Consider the following 16,233-nt stretch of genomic DNA (forward strand, 5'->3'; position numbering starts at 1 on the left):
TTGACCACCATAGAGAGAATAAGGGGAAGGAAGCCCCAGTGAGTTAATATTTAACCAAGAAGAGGGGACTAAATCAAAGGGATGTGTGGTCTTACACACTGCCCCAAAGGATTTTTCCAGAACAGTCAGAGAAGGGATGATAAAACTGACCCAAGGATGAGGAGGGACGGGGGAGGGAGGGAACAACAGGTCCAGGGAAGGGAGACGACGGGGGGGGGGGGGGGGGGGGGTGAAAAAGAGGCATGGAGGTTGGCAATCTTGTCAGAGAAATGCTGGACAAAGTCAGATGCTGAGAGGCACAGGGACAAGAAGATTGAGGACCAGCAGAGGCCAGTTGAGAGACGAGATGAAATAGTTGCTTTGGGTGATTCTCCGCTTCAGATATAAGAGTAATGGTGGTGGGAGGCAAGACAGAGTTGAGTGCGGTAATAGTGGAGAGAAGACAGATAGATAGTGCTGGCGGTCGTAGGAGAGCCTAGAGCGCGCCACCAGATGTGCTCCAGCTTAGGTAATTGCCTCTTCAGAACTCTGAAACTACTAAGATACCAAGGTGTGACCGAGGAGTTTACGGTTCTAGTGCAAGGAGAGATGCAGGAAGAAACCACTGAGCGAAGAGAAGAATCCCAAAAGTGAGATTGCTGCTCCAGGGGGGCAGGGCACAAAGTCGGGGGGGGGGGGGGGGGAAGGAGAGGAATGGAAGAGGGGTTGGTGGCAGTAAAGTTGGGGCGAGACATGGTAAAAGAGGTAGAAACTGGGGTGATCGTAGAGAGTTCAAGGCCAGGGCAACACTAAATCAAGTATTTGGCCAGCCTCATGAGTAGGGAAGCGAATATGCTGCACCAAATCTAGGTCATGAAAAAATGAAAGTATATACTATCAAATGGTCTAGATGGATTGCAGAAGTGGATGTGAAACTGTGCAAAATAATTGTTACGTATAAGTTTAGAATAATAAACTTTTCTTAGCAGACTTAATTTCTTTATTGTAAAATCTAGAAATAACTCGGGAATGTATGCTGAGTTTCTGGTGAATGAGTTTTCCACCAGACCCCGTTCTGCCCGTCCAAGTTGACTCTGAAGTGTAAATAGACTATTTAAAAAAAAAAAAAAACATGGATCCTTTTTCTTTGACATTAAAGTAGGATTAGTCTGAGCACATGAATCTGGTGTGGGGGCGCTAATTTTTTTGGAGGAGTAGGGCTTTTTGGAGGTATTCCTACAACACAATGCCTCTTTCAAAGATAGTTTTCAGGCAGAAAAGTAGACAAGGGGAGAGAAGTATTTGGGTTCTGATAAAGGAACCGACTAGTGGCGCCAGCGTGAACTAACCTTTGTGTCTAGAACTCACTGGGAGTCAACGAAGAAAGAATTAGAAGGTGATCAGTCCAAGGTAATGCAAGGGGAGAAAGATTGGTAATGGTGAGAGGGAAATTTAATGTTATTAGGCTGTGTGAATATATGGTAATATTAACAAGTTAAGATCATGAAGTGTGAGATACCACAGGGCAGTGGCGTAGCCAAGGGTGGGCTTGGGTGGGCACAGGCCTACCTAGTAGCAGCATATCTATGATGTGGCTGGCAGGGATCCCCAAGCCCCACCAGCCGAAAACTCCCAAAAAGTGTCCCTCCTGTACACCTTGTAAATAGCAGATCTTCGCCTGCAGTGAGCAGTGACATACATACTGCTCGCACCGGCCCCACAGCCTTCCTTCTCATGTATTTCTGCCTAGGTGGAAACAGGAAGCTGCATCAGAGGGAAGGGTGTGGGGCCAACATGAGCAGTGTGTATTAGTTGCTGCTCGCTGCTTGTGAAAATCTGCTATTTAAAAGGTATACGGGAGAGGGGGGATGTTTGAGAGACCATATGGCATTCAGGTGAGAGGAGAGACCAAATCACCTGTGGGACGGGGCGAGGTTCTTCTGCCCACCCATCTTGGGCCCAGGCCCACCCAAAATTGGGTGTTTGGCTACGCCCCTGCCACAGGGAAACCGAGTTGAAGTGTTTGTAAAAGTAATTCCCAGTTTTGTTGTGAAATTGGAGGTGGCGAGTAACAAATAAAAAAAAAATAACACTAACTACTCATGTAGTGTTGGTGGTCCATCAATTAGTGGTATATCAAGTATGTATGAAGAAACCTGAAAAACTTATAAATGTAATGTTTGCAAGATATCTCCTTCATACTTGCTGAACTTATTAATAAGCAAAGAACAGCTTTCCTGTGCCATGGGACAAAGCCCTGCTAATTGCATGGTTATATTCTGGAGTGTGAGTCTATGCACTCCTTTCACAGTTTTGTCCCCTACTTTGTTGACATGGATTTCATAGACCACATGCATTGTTTTAATATTCAGAAAAATACACGTTTCCTTCCTTGAAGTTACTGTGTCCTTGAGCTGTGCTTGTGTGTTTTCATTATTTCTCTAGGTTATCAGTGGTCACTTGGGCTGGGTCAGATGTATTGCAGTGGAACCTGGAAATCAGTGGTTTGTTACCGGCTCTGCTGACAGAACGATTAAGGTAGGACTAAAATACAACACGCATAGTTGAGTCTTTATCACTATTTATTCTTCTCACGTTTCTTTATTCTTCTCACGTTTCATGTTAAAAATGAAACACCATAAATCCTATCTCCATTTTCCCCACAAGCTGTGGGGTCTGTTTATCAGGTTGTGCTATTGCATTAATGTGTGGTGTTAGTCAATAGGCTCCATTGAGAATAAGGTGCATTAATGCAGTGGCACAGTTCGATAATTGTAAGTGGGAGGGAAGGGCCTGGGAGAGACTGAAGTGGAAAGGGGAGGGTTAGAGAATAGAGGCTTGTAAATAAAGCAAGAAGAGAGAGAATAAGGGTATAGACGGGGACTTGAGATTCAGAAGAGGAGAAAAACTTGTTCTATTGGAGTTCTGATTTGTGTAGAGAAAAAAATTAAATGTATTCTCAATTGCTAAAATGACAGCAAAATAAAGGAGAAATGGAAAATATGTGAGTCAGTGAAAGCAAGACAAAAGGGAGGTTAGCATAAGAGACAGGCTTGAAACAAAGGTGGGGTCTGTAGTGTGCAGGAGGTGAGTACTGGAAACAAAGGTGGGGAGGTGGGAGGTTGGGCAGCAGGGGGAGGGGCAAAGACCTTTACTGCTCGGCGGCCCAGATCATTGTCAGTCTACCCCTGGTGAAGAGAAGAGATCGACAAGATGTACACAGGAAAGATATAACTTGGAGATATTTAATATAAATAGCCTATTTTAACATCAAATTTAGTTAAGAAAATAGTTGTTATATAATATTAAATGCCTTTAATGAACCTAATAAAATGTATTCTTTAGTAGATCTTATGTCTTTTGCGGCATTACAATGTGATGGAGAATTAAATGCAGCTTTCCTTTAGAGAGTTGCGCTGGGAATGGAATCTTGCCCATCCCCACCCGTCCCCTCATTTTTTGGACACAGACTGTAAAATCTGTCCAGCACTGTCCTCATTTTCCAGCCAGTAAAGTTGCTGTCTAAGCCCTTTCCAGCGAATCCTAAACCAGATTGTCATATATGAGACACAGACCATATAAGCCTGGCCCGGTATCGGGCCAAGTTCGTCACAGCCAGAGTCTCCATCTAAGCATCACTCAACACATCCACATACCCACACACATTCAGTCTAAGGGTATCACAGAAGCAGGCAGGACTGGACCAGAAATTGAAAAGCTGTCTGAAAGCTCACATTTTAAAAGCATGGTGGGGGCAAGGCTTTGGTTGGTAGATGAAGATGTGCTTTAAAAACCAATCGCAATTACACATCAACCCAGGTAACTTGAAAATCAGCCAAGGGTGGAGCCCAGAGCACTAGAATCCCTTAAAAGTAATAAAGAACTTTTGAAATGTAAAATTTTCTTGTGTTTGTGCAGCTATCTCATGTCTGATGTAGCTTATGGTTTGCAAGGTTTCCTTTCTTTCTTTTTCTTTCCTCTCTGACAGATCTGGGACCTTTCAGCAGGTAAATTAAAACTGTCCTTAACAGGGCACATCAGCACAGTCCGAGGAGTTATTGTGAGTGCCAGAAGCCCTTATCTGTTTTCTTGTGGGGAAGACAAACAAGTGAAATGTTGGGATCTTGAATATAATAAGGTATGGTTCTTTAAAAAAAAATGGTGTTTATTGTTTCTAATAATTTGATGTGAGAGCCTGGATTTATTCTCATGTGTGGTGAGCATGTCAGGAACTATGAGCTCCCTTGGACTGCCCCTCTTCCTCCAGATCGTATATAATGTTGTGATTTTTGTTTACCAATTCAGGTTATTCGTCATTACCATGGCCACCTGAGTGCGGTGTATGGGTTGGACCTGCACCCAACCATTGATGTGTTGGTTACATGCAGTAGAGACTCCACTGCTCGAGTAAGTAGCAGAGACAGATTGCTTCCTGAACTGAATGCCTAGCACTTGTTTGGTGGTGATAGACGGGGAAAACTTGTTTGTTATCCCTCGTCACTGAACTCAGATTGATAGACCAAGGTCAATCTGCTATTTTAATGCAGTTAAGTCTTTCAGCAGCTTTCGATCTAGTCGATCATGGTTTGCTATTAGATAAGTTGGATTTGGGAGGGGATGTAAGAATACATATCCTGCTGTCCTTGGAGAATACCCACTACAGGTGAATAACTTCGCTTTTTCCAAGGAACACTCACACTGTTGTGGAGATGCAGCCTGGAACAGAATAAAAATGGGCCAAGAAAGGTGGATTTAGCATTTAGAGGGTGTTTTATTAAAATGTATTTTTATTTAAGGCTTTTGTTTACAATAAAACTCCTGTAATTGGACATACTGTAGAGGTTAATTTTTCATCTGTTTGGAAGCTAGTGACCAACTTAGTTTCTCTTGTGGTAAAACAAAGGCTTTAATCCCTTTTATCCATTAGTTTGAGCTGGGATGATGTGCAGTTCAAATTTTTCCTTTCTTTCAAAAGTAAAAATTTTGTATCAGAAGCATACAAGAATAAAAAGAAAGGGGGGGGGACCCCACAAACTTTCTCCTTTAAAATAAACAAGTGGCCCAGCAGATGCAGAAGCACAGGGTGGAGACCAAATAGTTTCATGAAAAATTTTAATTTAAATTAAAAATTTGATTTAAGTGCATTTGGTGTTCTGACCAGTTTGTCTGCTTGCTATGTTTGATGCTAGCGATGCACCTGATATCTAGTTTATAGAAATATTTTTATAGTGAGATGTTCACACACTCCTATGAATTATCTTTTTATGTGGCTAATTTTTGTTTGGAAAATTCTGTGGCAAATTGAACTACCTTCTGATTAAAGCAGTAGTCTGAGAAATGCTAGAACACATGGAAAATCAACTATAAAAGCAGAGGTGTTTATGCAGCTGATTGTGCTAGATGGGTCAAGTGGAATATTGTAACCTTAGTGTCCATTTTAAAAAAGACTGAGTCAGAAGACATTCTTTTGAACTGCACTTACATCCATAACTTGAGCAGGATAGTCCTGTTACCTTAGCCATGGTTTCGCTCAAATTCTCACATAGCTTCATCTTCTTAAACTACATTATTATTACTTGTGTCTCCATTCTTCCTACTTATAACTGCAGGCTCAAAAAAAAAAATAAAGACAAAAGGAAAATTATCACCCCCCCCCCCCCCCCACCATTACCACCATTGTTTACAGCAGAGTGATGCAATTATTTTACAAAATATGGGTGGTAAGGGTAGAAGGGAATACAGAGCAGGGTTTTCACCATGCACAATTTGTTCCAGTGGGCCACTGTCCCCACCTCAAGACAGAAGGCAGGAAATCTGACCTGGTCAGCATCAGAGTTTCACTGTGTAAAGCAAATTGGCACAGCTCAGTGGAAGGGAAATTTCACTTTGCGTTGTTGTCACAAAACGCCTAGCCCCACCAGCCTGGGGCTATCCCGCGACCACTTAAAGGGTCTATCCCCAGCACAGCTCAGGTCTGCCTGTACCTGCCATTTGTGCTTTACACTAGCACCCTCCCAACTGCCTCTGGGCAAATCTCTCACTCTCAAATTATCCCCAATGATTCCTAGGTTACTGGGTCCACACTCCCAGTAGTTCCACAGTTCCTAGAAAGCACCCACACAAACCACCAGATTCCTAGTCCAGAAAAGCAGAGACAATAAACTAAAAATGTTTATTCTCATGAAAAGGTAGAACAATGAACAGAAAAAGTGCAATCAGCAAGTAACATGTAACTGAAATATGGATCAATTATAACACTAAACATTTGTGTACTATCTAAATGGTACCTGGGGATATCAGGACATATAGCTGCTCACAGGTTATCAAATGTAACTGTTCACAGGGCCTCAGCAAAGAAATCTTTCTCTCTTCTCCCTGGCTAAGACTAGGGCAAAAACCAGTACATCCTAGATGAATGAGCTCCTGGGCTAATCAGAGCCCAGAAAAGCAAGTTTTCAAAAGTATACTGTATATTACTTCCTATTTGTGCCAGACTAAAGCAAAAACAGTCATTACTCTGTAACAGCTTTAAACATAAACATGCACCACCTGCTGGTCAAACTAAGGAAATACACTTCAAAAAATAATACATTACAAGCTTAAAACCTGTTTTGTCACAGTTGTCTTTAAAGCATTTTCTATAACAGCACGAGTTCCTTACTTTCCACATTGTCTGTTCTAATTCTAGATCTGGGATGTGAGAACAAAAGCTAGTGTTCACACACTAACAGGACATACCAATGCAGTGGCAACTGTCAGATGCCAGGCAGCAGAGCCTCAGATCATTACTGGTAAAGAGAAATATTGTGCTTTGTGTTAAGTAACTGCGTACTATTTTTCAAATTTTGACCAAGCAATTTCTCCTCCTTTGTACTTCAGGGCTGGATTCTGGTGCCATGCATCTTCATTTATAACTGCCTAAGGATTTTTCCCCTATTTTGTAATATCCGTTTCTGTTCACCCATAAAACACACTTAGTCTGGTCATTGTAGTGATAATCCTTGACTGAGGGCTGTGCCTAAATCTAATCAGTGGGTGTTGCTCTGCATCCGTGAATGAGACTCTCTCCCACCACCACTTTCAAGGGCTGAGAGCACTATGTCAGCAGTATCCCCAGCCAACCCTGGGGAATGAAAGAACCAACTCAAGGATCAAACTGGGGACCTTCTACACTGAGCCATCCTTACATGCAGCTTTGTTTTCTAACATATTTCCTAACTATATGAGAATTCTACATGTATAAAAACTTTTGCTTTTGGTTTTTTTTTTTTTTTTTTTTATTGTAAAGCATTTAATGCTTGCTTGAAGAAATGAGTTCAGTTTTTCCCAGATATTTGTCAGTGATGCTAGAAAAAAAAATCCTCAATGAGAGGCAGCCACTTTGTTTATTGGAAGTGGGGAACAGTGCACAACTCAGAGCCATGAGAATGTAAGAATATATTGTCAGATGAACAGGAAAGTGACATGGTACAAAACCATGGATACCTTTTTAAAGTGAAAGTGAGAAGCTTAGAAATTGCTCCATATTTAACTGGGAGCCAATAGAGTAATATGAGAATAGAGAGGTAATTTGAAAAGAATCCATGGAACACAAGTTTGAAAAAGGTAGAAATGTGACTACAGGAGTTAAGAAGACAGTCAGGAGTTTATTACAGAAGACTGGGATACGAAGAGGGTGATAAGTTTTGAAAGTTAGGACCAGATTTTATAGTTCTCCAAGGACAAGCAGGATAGTGTATCTTTCATCTGGCCAAGAGCAAGGAGCTGTCTAAGGATGTCAGGGACAAGATCATACACCTGCACAAGGCTGGAATGGGCTACAAAACCATCAGTAAGACGCTGGGCGAGAAGGAGACAACTGTTGGTGCCATAGTAAGAAAATGGAAGAAGTACAAAATGACTGTCAATCGACAAAGATCTGGGGCTCCACGCAAAATCTCACCTCGTGGGGTATCCTTGATCATGAGGAAGGTTAGAAATCAGCCTACAACTACAAGGGGGGAACTTGTCAATGATCTCAAGGCAGCTGGGACCACTGTCACCACGAAAACCATTGGTAACACATTACGACATAACGGATTGCAATCCTGCAGTTGCCCGCAAGGTCCCCCTGCTCCGGAAGGCACATGTGACGGCCCGTCTGAAGTTTGCCAGTGAACACCTGGATGATGCCGAGAGTGATTGGGAGAAGGTGCTGTGGTCAGATGAGACAAAAATTGAGCTCTTTGGCATGAACTCAACTCGCCGTGTTTGGAGGAAGAGAAATGCTGCCTATGACCCAAAGAACACCGTCCCCACTGTCAAGCATGGAGGTGGAAATGTTATGTTTTGGGGGTGTTTCTCTGCTAAGGGCACAGGACTACTTCACCGCATCAATGGGAGAATGGATGGGGCCATGTACCGTACAATTCTGAGTGACAACCTCCTTCCCTCCGCCAGGGCCTTAAAAATGGGTCGTGGCTGGGTCTTCCAGCACGACAATGACCCAAAACATACAGCCAAGGCAACAAAGGAGTGGCTCAGGAAGAAGCACATTAGGGTCATGGAGTGGCCTAGCCAGTCACCAGACCTTAATCCCATTGAAAACTTATGGAGGGAGCTGAAGCTGCGAGTTGCCAAGCGACAGCCCAGAACTCTTAATGATTTAGAGATGATCTGCAAAGAGGAGTGGACCAAAATTCCTCCTGACATGTGTGCAAACCTCATCATCAACTACAGAAGACGTCTGACCGCTGTGCTTGCCAACAAGGGTTTTGCCACCAAGTATTAGGTCTTGTTTGCCAGAGGGATTAAATACTTATTTCCCTCTGCAGAATGCAAATAAATTCATATACTTTCCACAATGTGATTTTCCGGATTTAATTTGTGATGTGCTATCTCTCACTGTTACCAATAACCTACCCTTCAATTATGGGCTGCTCATGTCTTTGTCAGTGGGCAAACTTACAAAATCAGCAAGGGATCAAATACTTATTTCCACCACTGTAATATCTCTTTAAGAGGCTTTTGGTAGCACCACACCGTGCGTGTGTGAATGCTTTCCTGCCTGATGTTGGCTTGCGGGACCATCAGGTTCTTGTTTTCCACGGCGCAGAGAGGCCACGTTCATTGCTCTCTCCTTGGTGTATCAAACTGTTTTTCATTTTAGTGTCTTCCCTTGTGGGATTCTTTTGCGTTTTCCTTATATTTTTTTTTCCTTATTGCTTTTATGCATCCATAGAGTTTCCGGCCTTTTTAAGTTTCTTTTATTTTTCGGTTCCAGATGCCCTCTTAGGCTTGTGCTTCAGCCAAGTTACACTGAGTGTTTTCTCAGATGAGATTTCTTTTTTTCCTCACCATTGAGCTATTTCATTTAGCATCAGCAGTTTTGCCTTGTCATGTCCCAGAAAGTTCCCAGTGGCTTTTAAATGCTGTTCCTGGTGCAACAGGGTTACCTCTGGGACTAATCCCCATAGTTGGGTGCCTGTCATGGCTGGGACCAGACCACAATACCTCTGTGTTCTCTGCGTGTGCAGAAAAGAACCCAGAAAGGTAGAGAGGGTCAGCGTGAGAAACTTTTTGGCACTAAGAGGCAGATGCATCAACCAAACGTAAAAAAATCTAAAACGTAAAAGTCCTTAACGAATTTGAAAAAACGAAGAATGCACCATAAAAACAAGCCGCACATGTTTGGTGCAGTATTCTAAAGTACAATGCATGAAACTGGTGTAATCCCCATCGGTAATCGGCCCCTAAAGCATGCGCAGAGCAGCCAAGCCTTATGCTGGCTGCTCTGCGCATGCCACAAACGTCAAAACAACAAAAAATACAAAACACAAACGTGTGTTTTGGGAGGGGGCAAAGGCGCTCGTCAGGAGCGTCCTGTATGGACGGCCTTGCCCCCCCCCCCCCCCCCCGCCCGAGGTCGCCGCTGCTCCCCGCTTACCCCTGCAGTATAGAAATCCAAACTTTAGCAGCCCCGGCCCCCCTCTCTTCCTCTCACAGCTCCGCCCCCCTGAGGTCGTCGCCGCCGCTCCCCCCCTCCACCGGGCCCCCTCTCTGACTTACCGGGCCCGCGCAGCGCCTCTCACCTCCGTGTGAAGGCGCTGCACGAGCAAGAAGAACATCTGATCGCCGCCGAGTCTTCAGGACGTCTCTCCTTTCCTGACCTGGGCCGCCCCCGTCTGACGTAAGTAGGTTACGTCAGACGGGGGCGGGCCCAGGTCAGGAAAGGAGAGACGTCCTGAAGACTCGGCGGCGATCAGATGTTCTTCTTGCCCGTGCAGCGCCTTCACACGGAGGTGAGAGGCTCTGCGCATTAAGTCCGGACTATCAACATCGGTTCCCATGGCTGCTAGAGTTGTATCTGAAACAGAGTGCACTGTGTGGATTTGACGTCCTCTTCGTTGGCATCGAGGGATACCAATGCCAAGCATCGAGCAAAAACTAAGAAGTATCTGCCTCTGTTCCCCTTAAGACACAGTGCCGGAGTTCCAGGGCATTGGCATTGCCAGCACTCAAGAAGTGTTGATTCAGAGAAGACCACTCCCCCCTCTGTTGTTGCAGTGTTGATGTAGCAGACTCCATGCAGCCAAGACTCCGCTTCTGATTCAGCACTTACAGATTCGCAGGCTGTCTCCATTCCGGTCCTGACCCAGCCTTTACAGATGTCTGCGCTTGAATGGTTCTGGGACATGCTCAAGAAGGAGCTGGAAAGCTTGCTACAGTTGCAGAGTGTTCAGGCATCGAGGGCACTTGGCACCAGCCTGAATTGTAGGCCCATAACATGCCTGTCAAGAGGTTGTCAACACCTGTGCCTAGCTAGGCATTGGGACCAGCACCAACACTCGATGTCAGGGGAGGATGCTGCTCCAGAGGCTCACAGCAGACTTGTACCTCAGTGCCCGATATCAAGGCCTGGATATCAGTCCAGCAGACAGAGGAAGGCACAGACTCAAATCTCTCATGAGAGGTATTTTGCTGAGTTTCCACCTGTGGAATGTTCCTTCAATGAGTTTTCATCAGATAAATTTGCATACAATGGAGGTAAGGCATGCAAATTTATCTCTTGCATATTAATTATGGATATCCTGAAAACCTGACTGGCTATGTGTGTCCCGAGGACTAGGTTAAGAACCCCTTATTTAGAAGGATCTTTCAAAATTGGTTGGCAAGAGAAGGTACTGATATTTATTTATTTATTTGTTACAATTGTACCCCACATTTTCCCCCCTATTTGCAGGCTCAATGTGGCTTACATAGTACCATCAAGACGTTCGCCAAGTCGATTGATAGCAAATACAAGGTTATATTGTGGTCGAATGAGGTAGATGTGTACATAAGTATTGCCATACTGGGAAAGACCAAAGGTCCATCGAGCCCAGCATCCTGTTTCCAACAGTGGTTAATCCAGGTCACAAATACCCGGCAAGATCCCAAATATGTACAAAACATTTTATACTGCTGATCCCAGAAATAGTGGATTTTCCCCAAGCCCATTTAATAACGGTGGAACAGGCACTATGAGGGTCAAGGGAGTGAAGATTGTATGTTGTCCAGTACAGTCATTGGTTATGCTGTGTTGCTGGGTGTGGGGTAAGCCTTTTTGAAGAGGTTGGTTTTTAGTGATTTCCTGAAGTTTAGATTTGAATTTTGTTATTATTATTTGTTTGAATATTATTAAATTTTGTTTATTTCAAACTTCAGGTCCAATTATTGGATAGCCTGGCTCATATTCTCACCTTTTTGTTTACACTTTACGTGCCGTGGGATCTATTGAGTTCTCCACGTACGTGGATTCTCTTTAGACTGAAGTTTAGGTGGTCATGGATTGTTTTCACGGCTTTTGGGAGTCCATTCCATAGTTGTGCGCTTATGTAGGAGAAGCAGGATGTGTACGTTGTTTTGTATTTAAGTCTTTTACAATTTGGGTAATGTAGGTTTAGATTTGATCGTGATGATCCGATTCTGTTTCTGGTTGGTAGATCTATGAGATCTGTCATGTATACTGGGACTCCGCCATAGATTATTTTGTGAACCAAAGTGCAGATTTTGAAGCTGATCCGTTCTTTGATTGGGAGCCAATGCAGCTTTGCATGGAGGGGTTTAGCACTTTCGAATCATGTTTTACCAAATATCAGTCTGGCTGCTGTGTTTTGGGCAGTCTGGAGTTTTATTGTGAGTTGCTCTTTGCATCCCGCATAGATTCCGTTGCAGTAATCTGCATGGCTTAGGACCATTGATTGTATTAGGTTTCGAAAAGTTTCTCTCAGGAAGAAAGGTTTTAATCATTTCAGTTTCCACATTGAATAGAACACTGAATGGAGAACACCCTTGCTTAAACATCAAGTTCAGAAATAGTTGTAAGCAACTCCCACAGGAGGTGGTGGAGATGAAAACTGTAACGGAATTCAAAAATGCGTGGGATAAACATAAAGGAATCCTGTTCAGAAGGAATGGATCCTCAGAAGCTTAGTGGGGATTGGGTGGCAGCACCGGTGGTGGGAGGCGGGGTTAGTGCTGGTCAGACTTCTACTGTCTGTGCCCTGAAAATGGCAGATACAAATCAAGGTCAGGTATACACATAAAGTGGCACATATGAGTTTATCTTGTTGGGCAGACTGGATGGATTGTATAGGTCTTTCTCTGCCGTCATCTACTATGTTACAAGAAAATATCAGCCTTTTCTTGTCCAAAACAATGCATGGGCCCTTGGAAAGATAAGTAAACTGGAATGTAAAAGAAGTTTGTAAAAAGAAAACATTTTAAAAAAGTTGGAAAGCAATGATATAGATTAGGTTTTTTTTTTTTTGTGTTTTTTTTTTTTTTTTTTTTTAGTACCAGTGATTGAAAATGAAGCCTTGAAAGTATCTTTGCACTATAACGATCTGTATTTCTGAAGTCCTTTTTATACTACTTTTTTGATTTTATGATTTTCCTCTTAAAATATTCTGTCTGACTGTGATAAATGTTGTTTTGGATCTCCTGGTGGCAGACAAACATAAGTTGTTTTGTCTGTGTGTGTGGCTGTTGATCCATTGCCTTATTCACATTTTTTGGTCATTTCACAGGCAGCCATGATACTACAATACGACTCTGGGATATGGTGGCAGGGAAAACACGTGTCACATTAACAAATCATAAGAAGTCCGTAAGAGCAGTTGTATTGCATCCGAAACAGTAAGTAACTTGAATATCTGGCTCCTGTTCACTAGTTTTCCTCTGTAGCATGTGTTGGTAGGGCAGGGAATAGCTGGGTATTTACCTTTTCTCTAGGTGAGAACTTTCATAGGTGAGTTTTAAGCCTGTGCTCTATGCAGAGTCGTTCTTAAAAAGATTGTTGTAGTATTTAACAATCACCAGACAGGAAGGTGAGCATTTTGATAGACAGGATTCCTGTAGGGTTCTTCTTGCTGACTTAGTCCAAGTCTCCTGTTTCTCCAGTAGACTCAGACAAAACAAATGGCTATCAACCACATGATATACTACTGACATAAATATTTTTTTCCCATTGTCAAGTCTCTCGAGACTTGTATAGCTGTTTCTTAAGAGTTACTTAGCTATAAGTCTCAATATCTTGAAGTATAAACCCCTAGCACATCAACACACCTAAATCTCTTGTTCTTTTCTGAAGCTCCTTTATTAAATAATATAGATGATTACTCACAGTTAGATGTTCATAAGCACAAAGGAATCCTGTGGTTTTGTGAGCTGTATCAGTGGAGAGAAGGTAGAAGTTTAACCAGGATCAGCTCGTTGCAGAGGTAAGAAAAATAGTTCCACAGATAGAGGCAGCTCGGAGTTAGGTGTTTGGGAGTGCAGTACCCTCTTTAAGGAGGATATTTTCAGGGTGAAAAGACTAGTGCTTTTCCAGAGCTACGACAGAATCATTCCTTTGTCCTGGAGCAAAAATGGATACTGTCCTCCTCATGGACAGGGGGGGGGGGGGGGGGGGGCGGAGCCAGAAGCTCATACAGACTCAGAGAAGAAGGAGTAGAAAGGCCAATAGAGACGAAGCCTGCTCTTTAGTGGCAAGGGCGGCTCTGTGGGGCAGCCCCTGATTGGAGGAAAAGGTCATACCTGGCTGACCTCTTAGGACAGAGAGAGTAAGAATGGCCAGGAAGTGCTGGCACCTAAACAAAGAAGCCAAGCTTGGCTGAGACAGAGGAGTGATCTTAGCAGCATCACAACCAGTAGTAGCAGATCTTATACAGACAGGCAAGTGGGGTTGCGTTGTCTGTGAACTACATTACACACAATGCATTGTTCACACACATATCTCAGCAGTGAAGACTACAGCAGTCAAGATCTTTAGGGGTAAGAATAGCAGTGAAGGCATTAACACATTTTAAAGTCACACTATAACTAGTGCCAGGCTGTCATGGGACAGAACACCCATCACTCTTTTTTTAACGTTATTTTTCCCTTCAGTCTTTTTCAGTTCTTTCAGGAGACACTTGGGCTGTTTTGCTTGCTTACTTTCTTTGCTGTAGTTCCCTGGCCCTCAGATAATCCAGGTACTAAAGGTGGATGAAACCATACCTTTCTGACTCTCCATTCTGCTTGTAGCACTGAAAGCAGGGAGGAGGGGCCTACTAGCCACAGGCCACTGTAGATTCATTGCTGGTGCTTTGGGCCATTCTTCTAGTTCCCCTGGCCAAACAGGGACAAGGCAGGTACCCCGTCTACTGCATTGTCCCAAAGAAGGAAGGCACCTTTTTTGTGCGATCGTAGATCTCAAAGGTATAAACCACTGCTTCAGAGTCCTGCTTTCACATGGAGACACTAAGAGCAGTCATAGCCTCGGTTCAAATGGGAGAATTTCTCGCTGTCCTTTATCTTAAGGAGGTGTGCTTGGATATATCCTTATGGCCACTGCATCAGAGGTTTCTACATTTTTGCATTGCTGGATCGTCAATTCCAGATCAGGCTTTGCCCTTCAGTCTCGCCACAGCTCCAAGAATGTTTACTAAAGTTAGGGTGTTGATGGCAGCATCCTTCCTTCGACGCCAGGGAATCGGAGTTTGCCCATATCTTGATGACTGGCTCGTTCGTGAGTCATCCTATTCTACCAATGTGGCGGCAATGGACAAAGTTGTCTGTGTTATGCAGATGATCAATTTCAAGAAGAGCAGACTAACTCCATCACAGATGCTGGAGTATCTGGGCATTCTATTCGACACAGCACAGGAGAGGATCTTCCTCACAGAGCGCAGGAGGTCAAAGCTGGTTCAACAGATAACATAGTAGATGACAGCAAATAAAGATCTGTACAGTCCTTCCAATCTGCATGGTATAAGGAATGACGTGATACGACGGTCGTATACTTGATCTTGATTTTTCCTTGCTATTCTTCTTTTCGGTCAAGGCAGGCCCAGGGTTTTGGGGTTGGAAGTGGCGCCATGGGCAAGGGCTCATATGCAGCTGTTACAGGAATCTCTTCTCAGCTACTGGTGTCTCAAAAGTACGATCTTCATCTTGGACGCTGGTTGCCAGACAGAGTATGCAGTGGTGGTTGTCGCCCAGGAATTTGACTGTCGGTGTGCCTTTTCTGATAACACTATAGGAGTTGACAACGGATGCCAGCAAGTTTATTTATTTATTTATTTATTTTATTTATTTGTTACATTTGTATCCCACATTTTCCCACCTATTTGCAGGCTCAATGTGGCTTACATAGTACCGGAGAGGCGATTGCCAACTCCAGTATGAACAAATACAAAGTGATGTTGTGGTAGGATAAGGTTCATGTGGAGCAGACACATTAGGCTAATGCACTTTTCTTGCAGTTCTGCATGCCTTAATTAGAATATCCTGCTCGTGAAAAACAAAGATTGAAGCCGAAGACGCAGCAGCACTAGAAGTTCTGACTCCCTAGCGCATGCAGGAAGGGCAGAGTTTTTCCGTTAGGTGTGTTTTTTTTTTTTTTTTACTTTGTTAAAGGTCACCTAAGAACAACATTCTTCAGAATGAATATTAAAGCTTAGCTTGTTATGACAACAGTTCAGCCACACCTCCATACCAGTAGAGGACTGGAGAATCATACAGTAATCCAGGCTAGTCAAGAATTCTACTAGTTGAAAGCTTGATCAAGCAGGATGAAAATTAAATCCAGCAAAGAGATGGTTCCATTCGAACTATAAAACTCTCAGCTCTGGGTGCAGGTCCTCTCGGTCACTCCTTGTACTCCAGTCCCAGGCTGCAGATTTCCGTGCCAGGCCCGCTGTATGCTTCACTCCACAGCGACCGCAACCACATAGAGGCAGCGGAGGCCCC

The 16,233-nt window shown here is 43.6% G+C and overlaps 1 protein-coding gene across 1 annotated transcript in view; it reads left to right on the top strand.

The window, feature by feature from the left end:
* The window catches only part of PLRG1 (pleiotropic regulator 1), a 71,789-nt gene that overhangs the window by 37,255 nt on the left and 18,301 nt on the right, over positions 1 to 16,233 (top strand). The window contains exons 8-12 of the mRNA XM_030191624.1: positions 2,425 to 2,517; positions 3,968 to 4,117; positions 4,285 to 4,386; positions 6,668 to 6,770; positions 13,029 to 13,137. Of these exons, the coding sequence (XP_030047484.1) occupies positions 2,425 to 2,517; positions 3,968 to 4,117; positions 4,285 to 4,386; positions 6,668 to 6,770; positions 13,029 to 13,137 (557 nt within the window). The remainder of the gene's footprint in view (positions 1 to 2,424; positions 2,518 to 3,967; positions 4,118 to 4,284; positions 4,387 to 6,667; positions 6,771 to 13,028; positions 13,138 to 16,233) is intronic.

The sequence above is a fragment of the Microcaecilia unicolor genome, chromosome 2 (genome assembly GCF_901765095.1).
Source record: "Microcaecilia unicolor chromosome 2, aMicUni1.1, whole genome shotgun sequence".
NCBI lineage: Eukaryota > Metazoa > Chordata > Amphibia > Gymnophiona > Siphonopidae > Microcaecilia > Microcaecilia unicolor.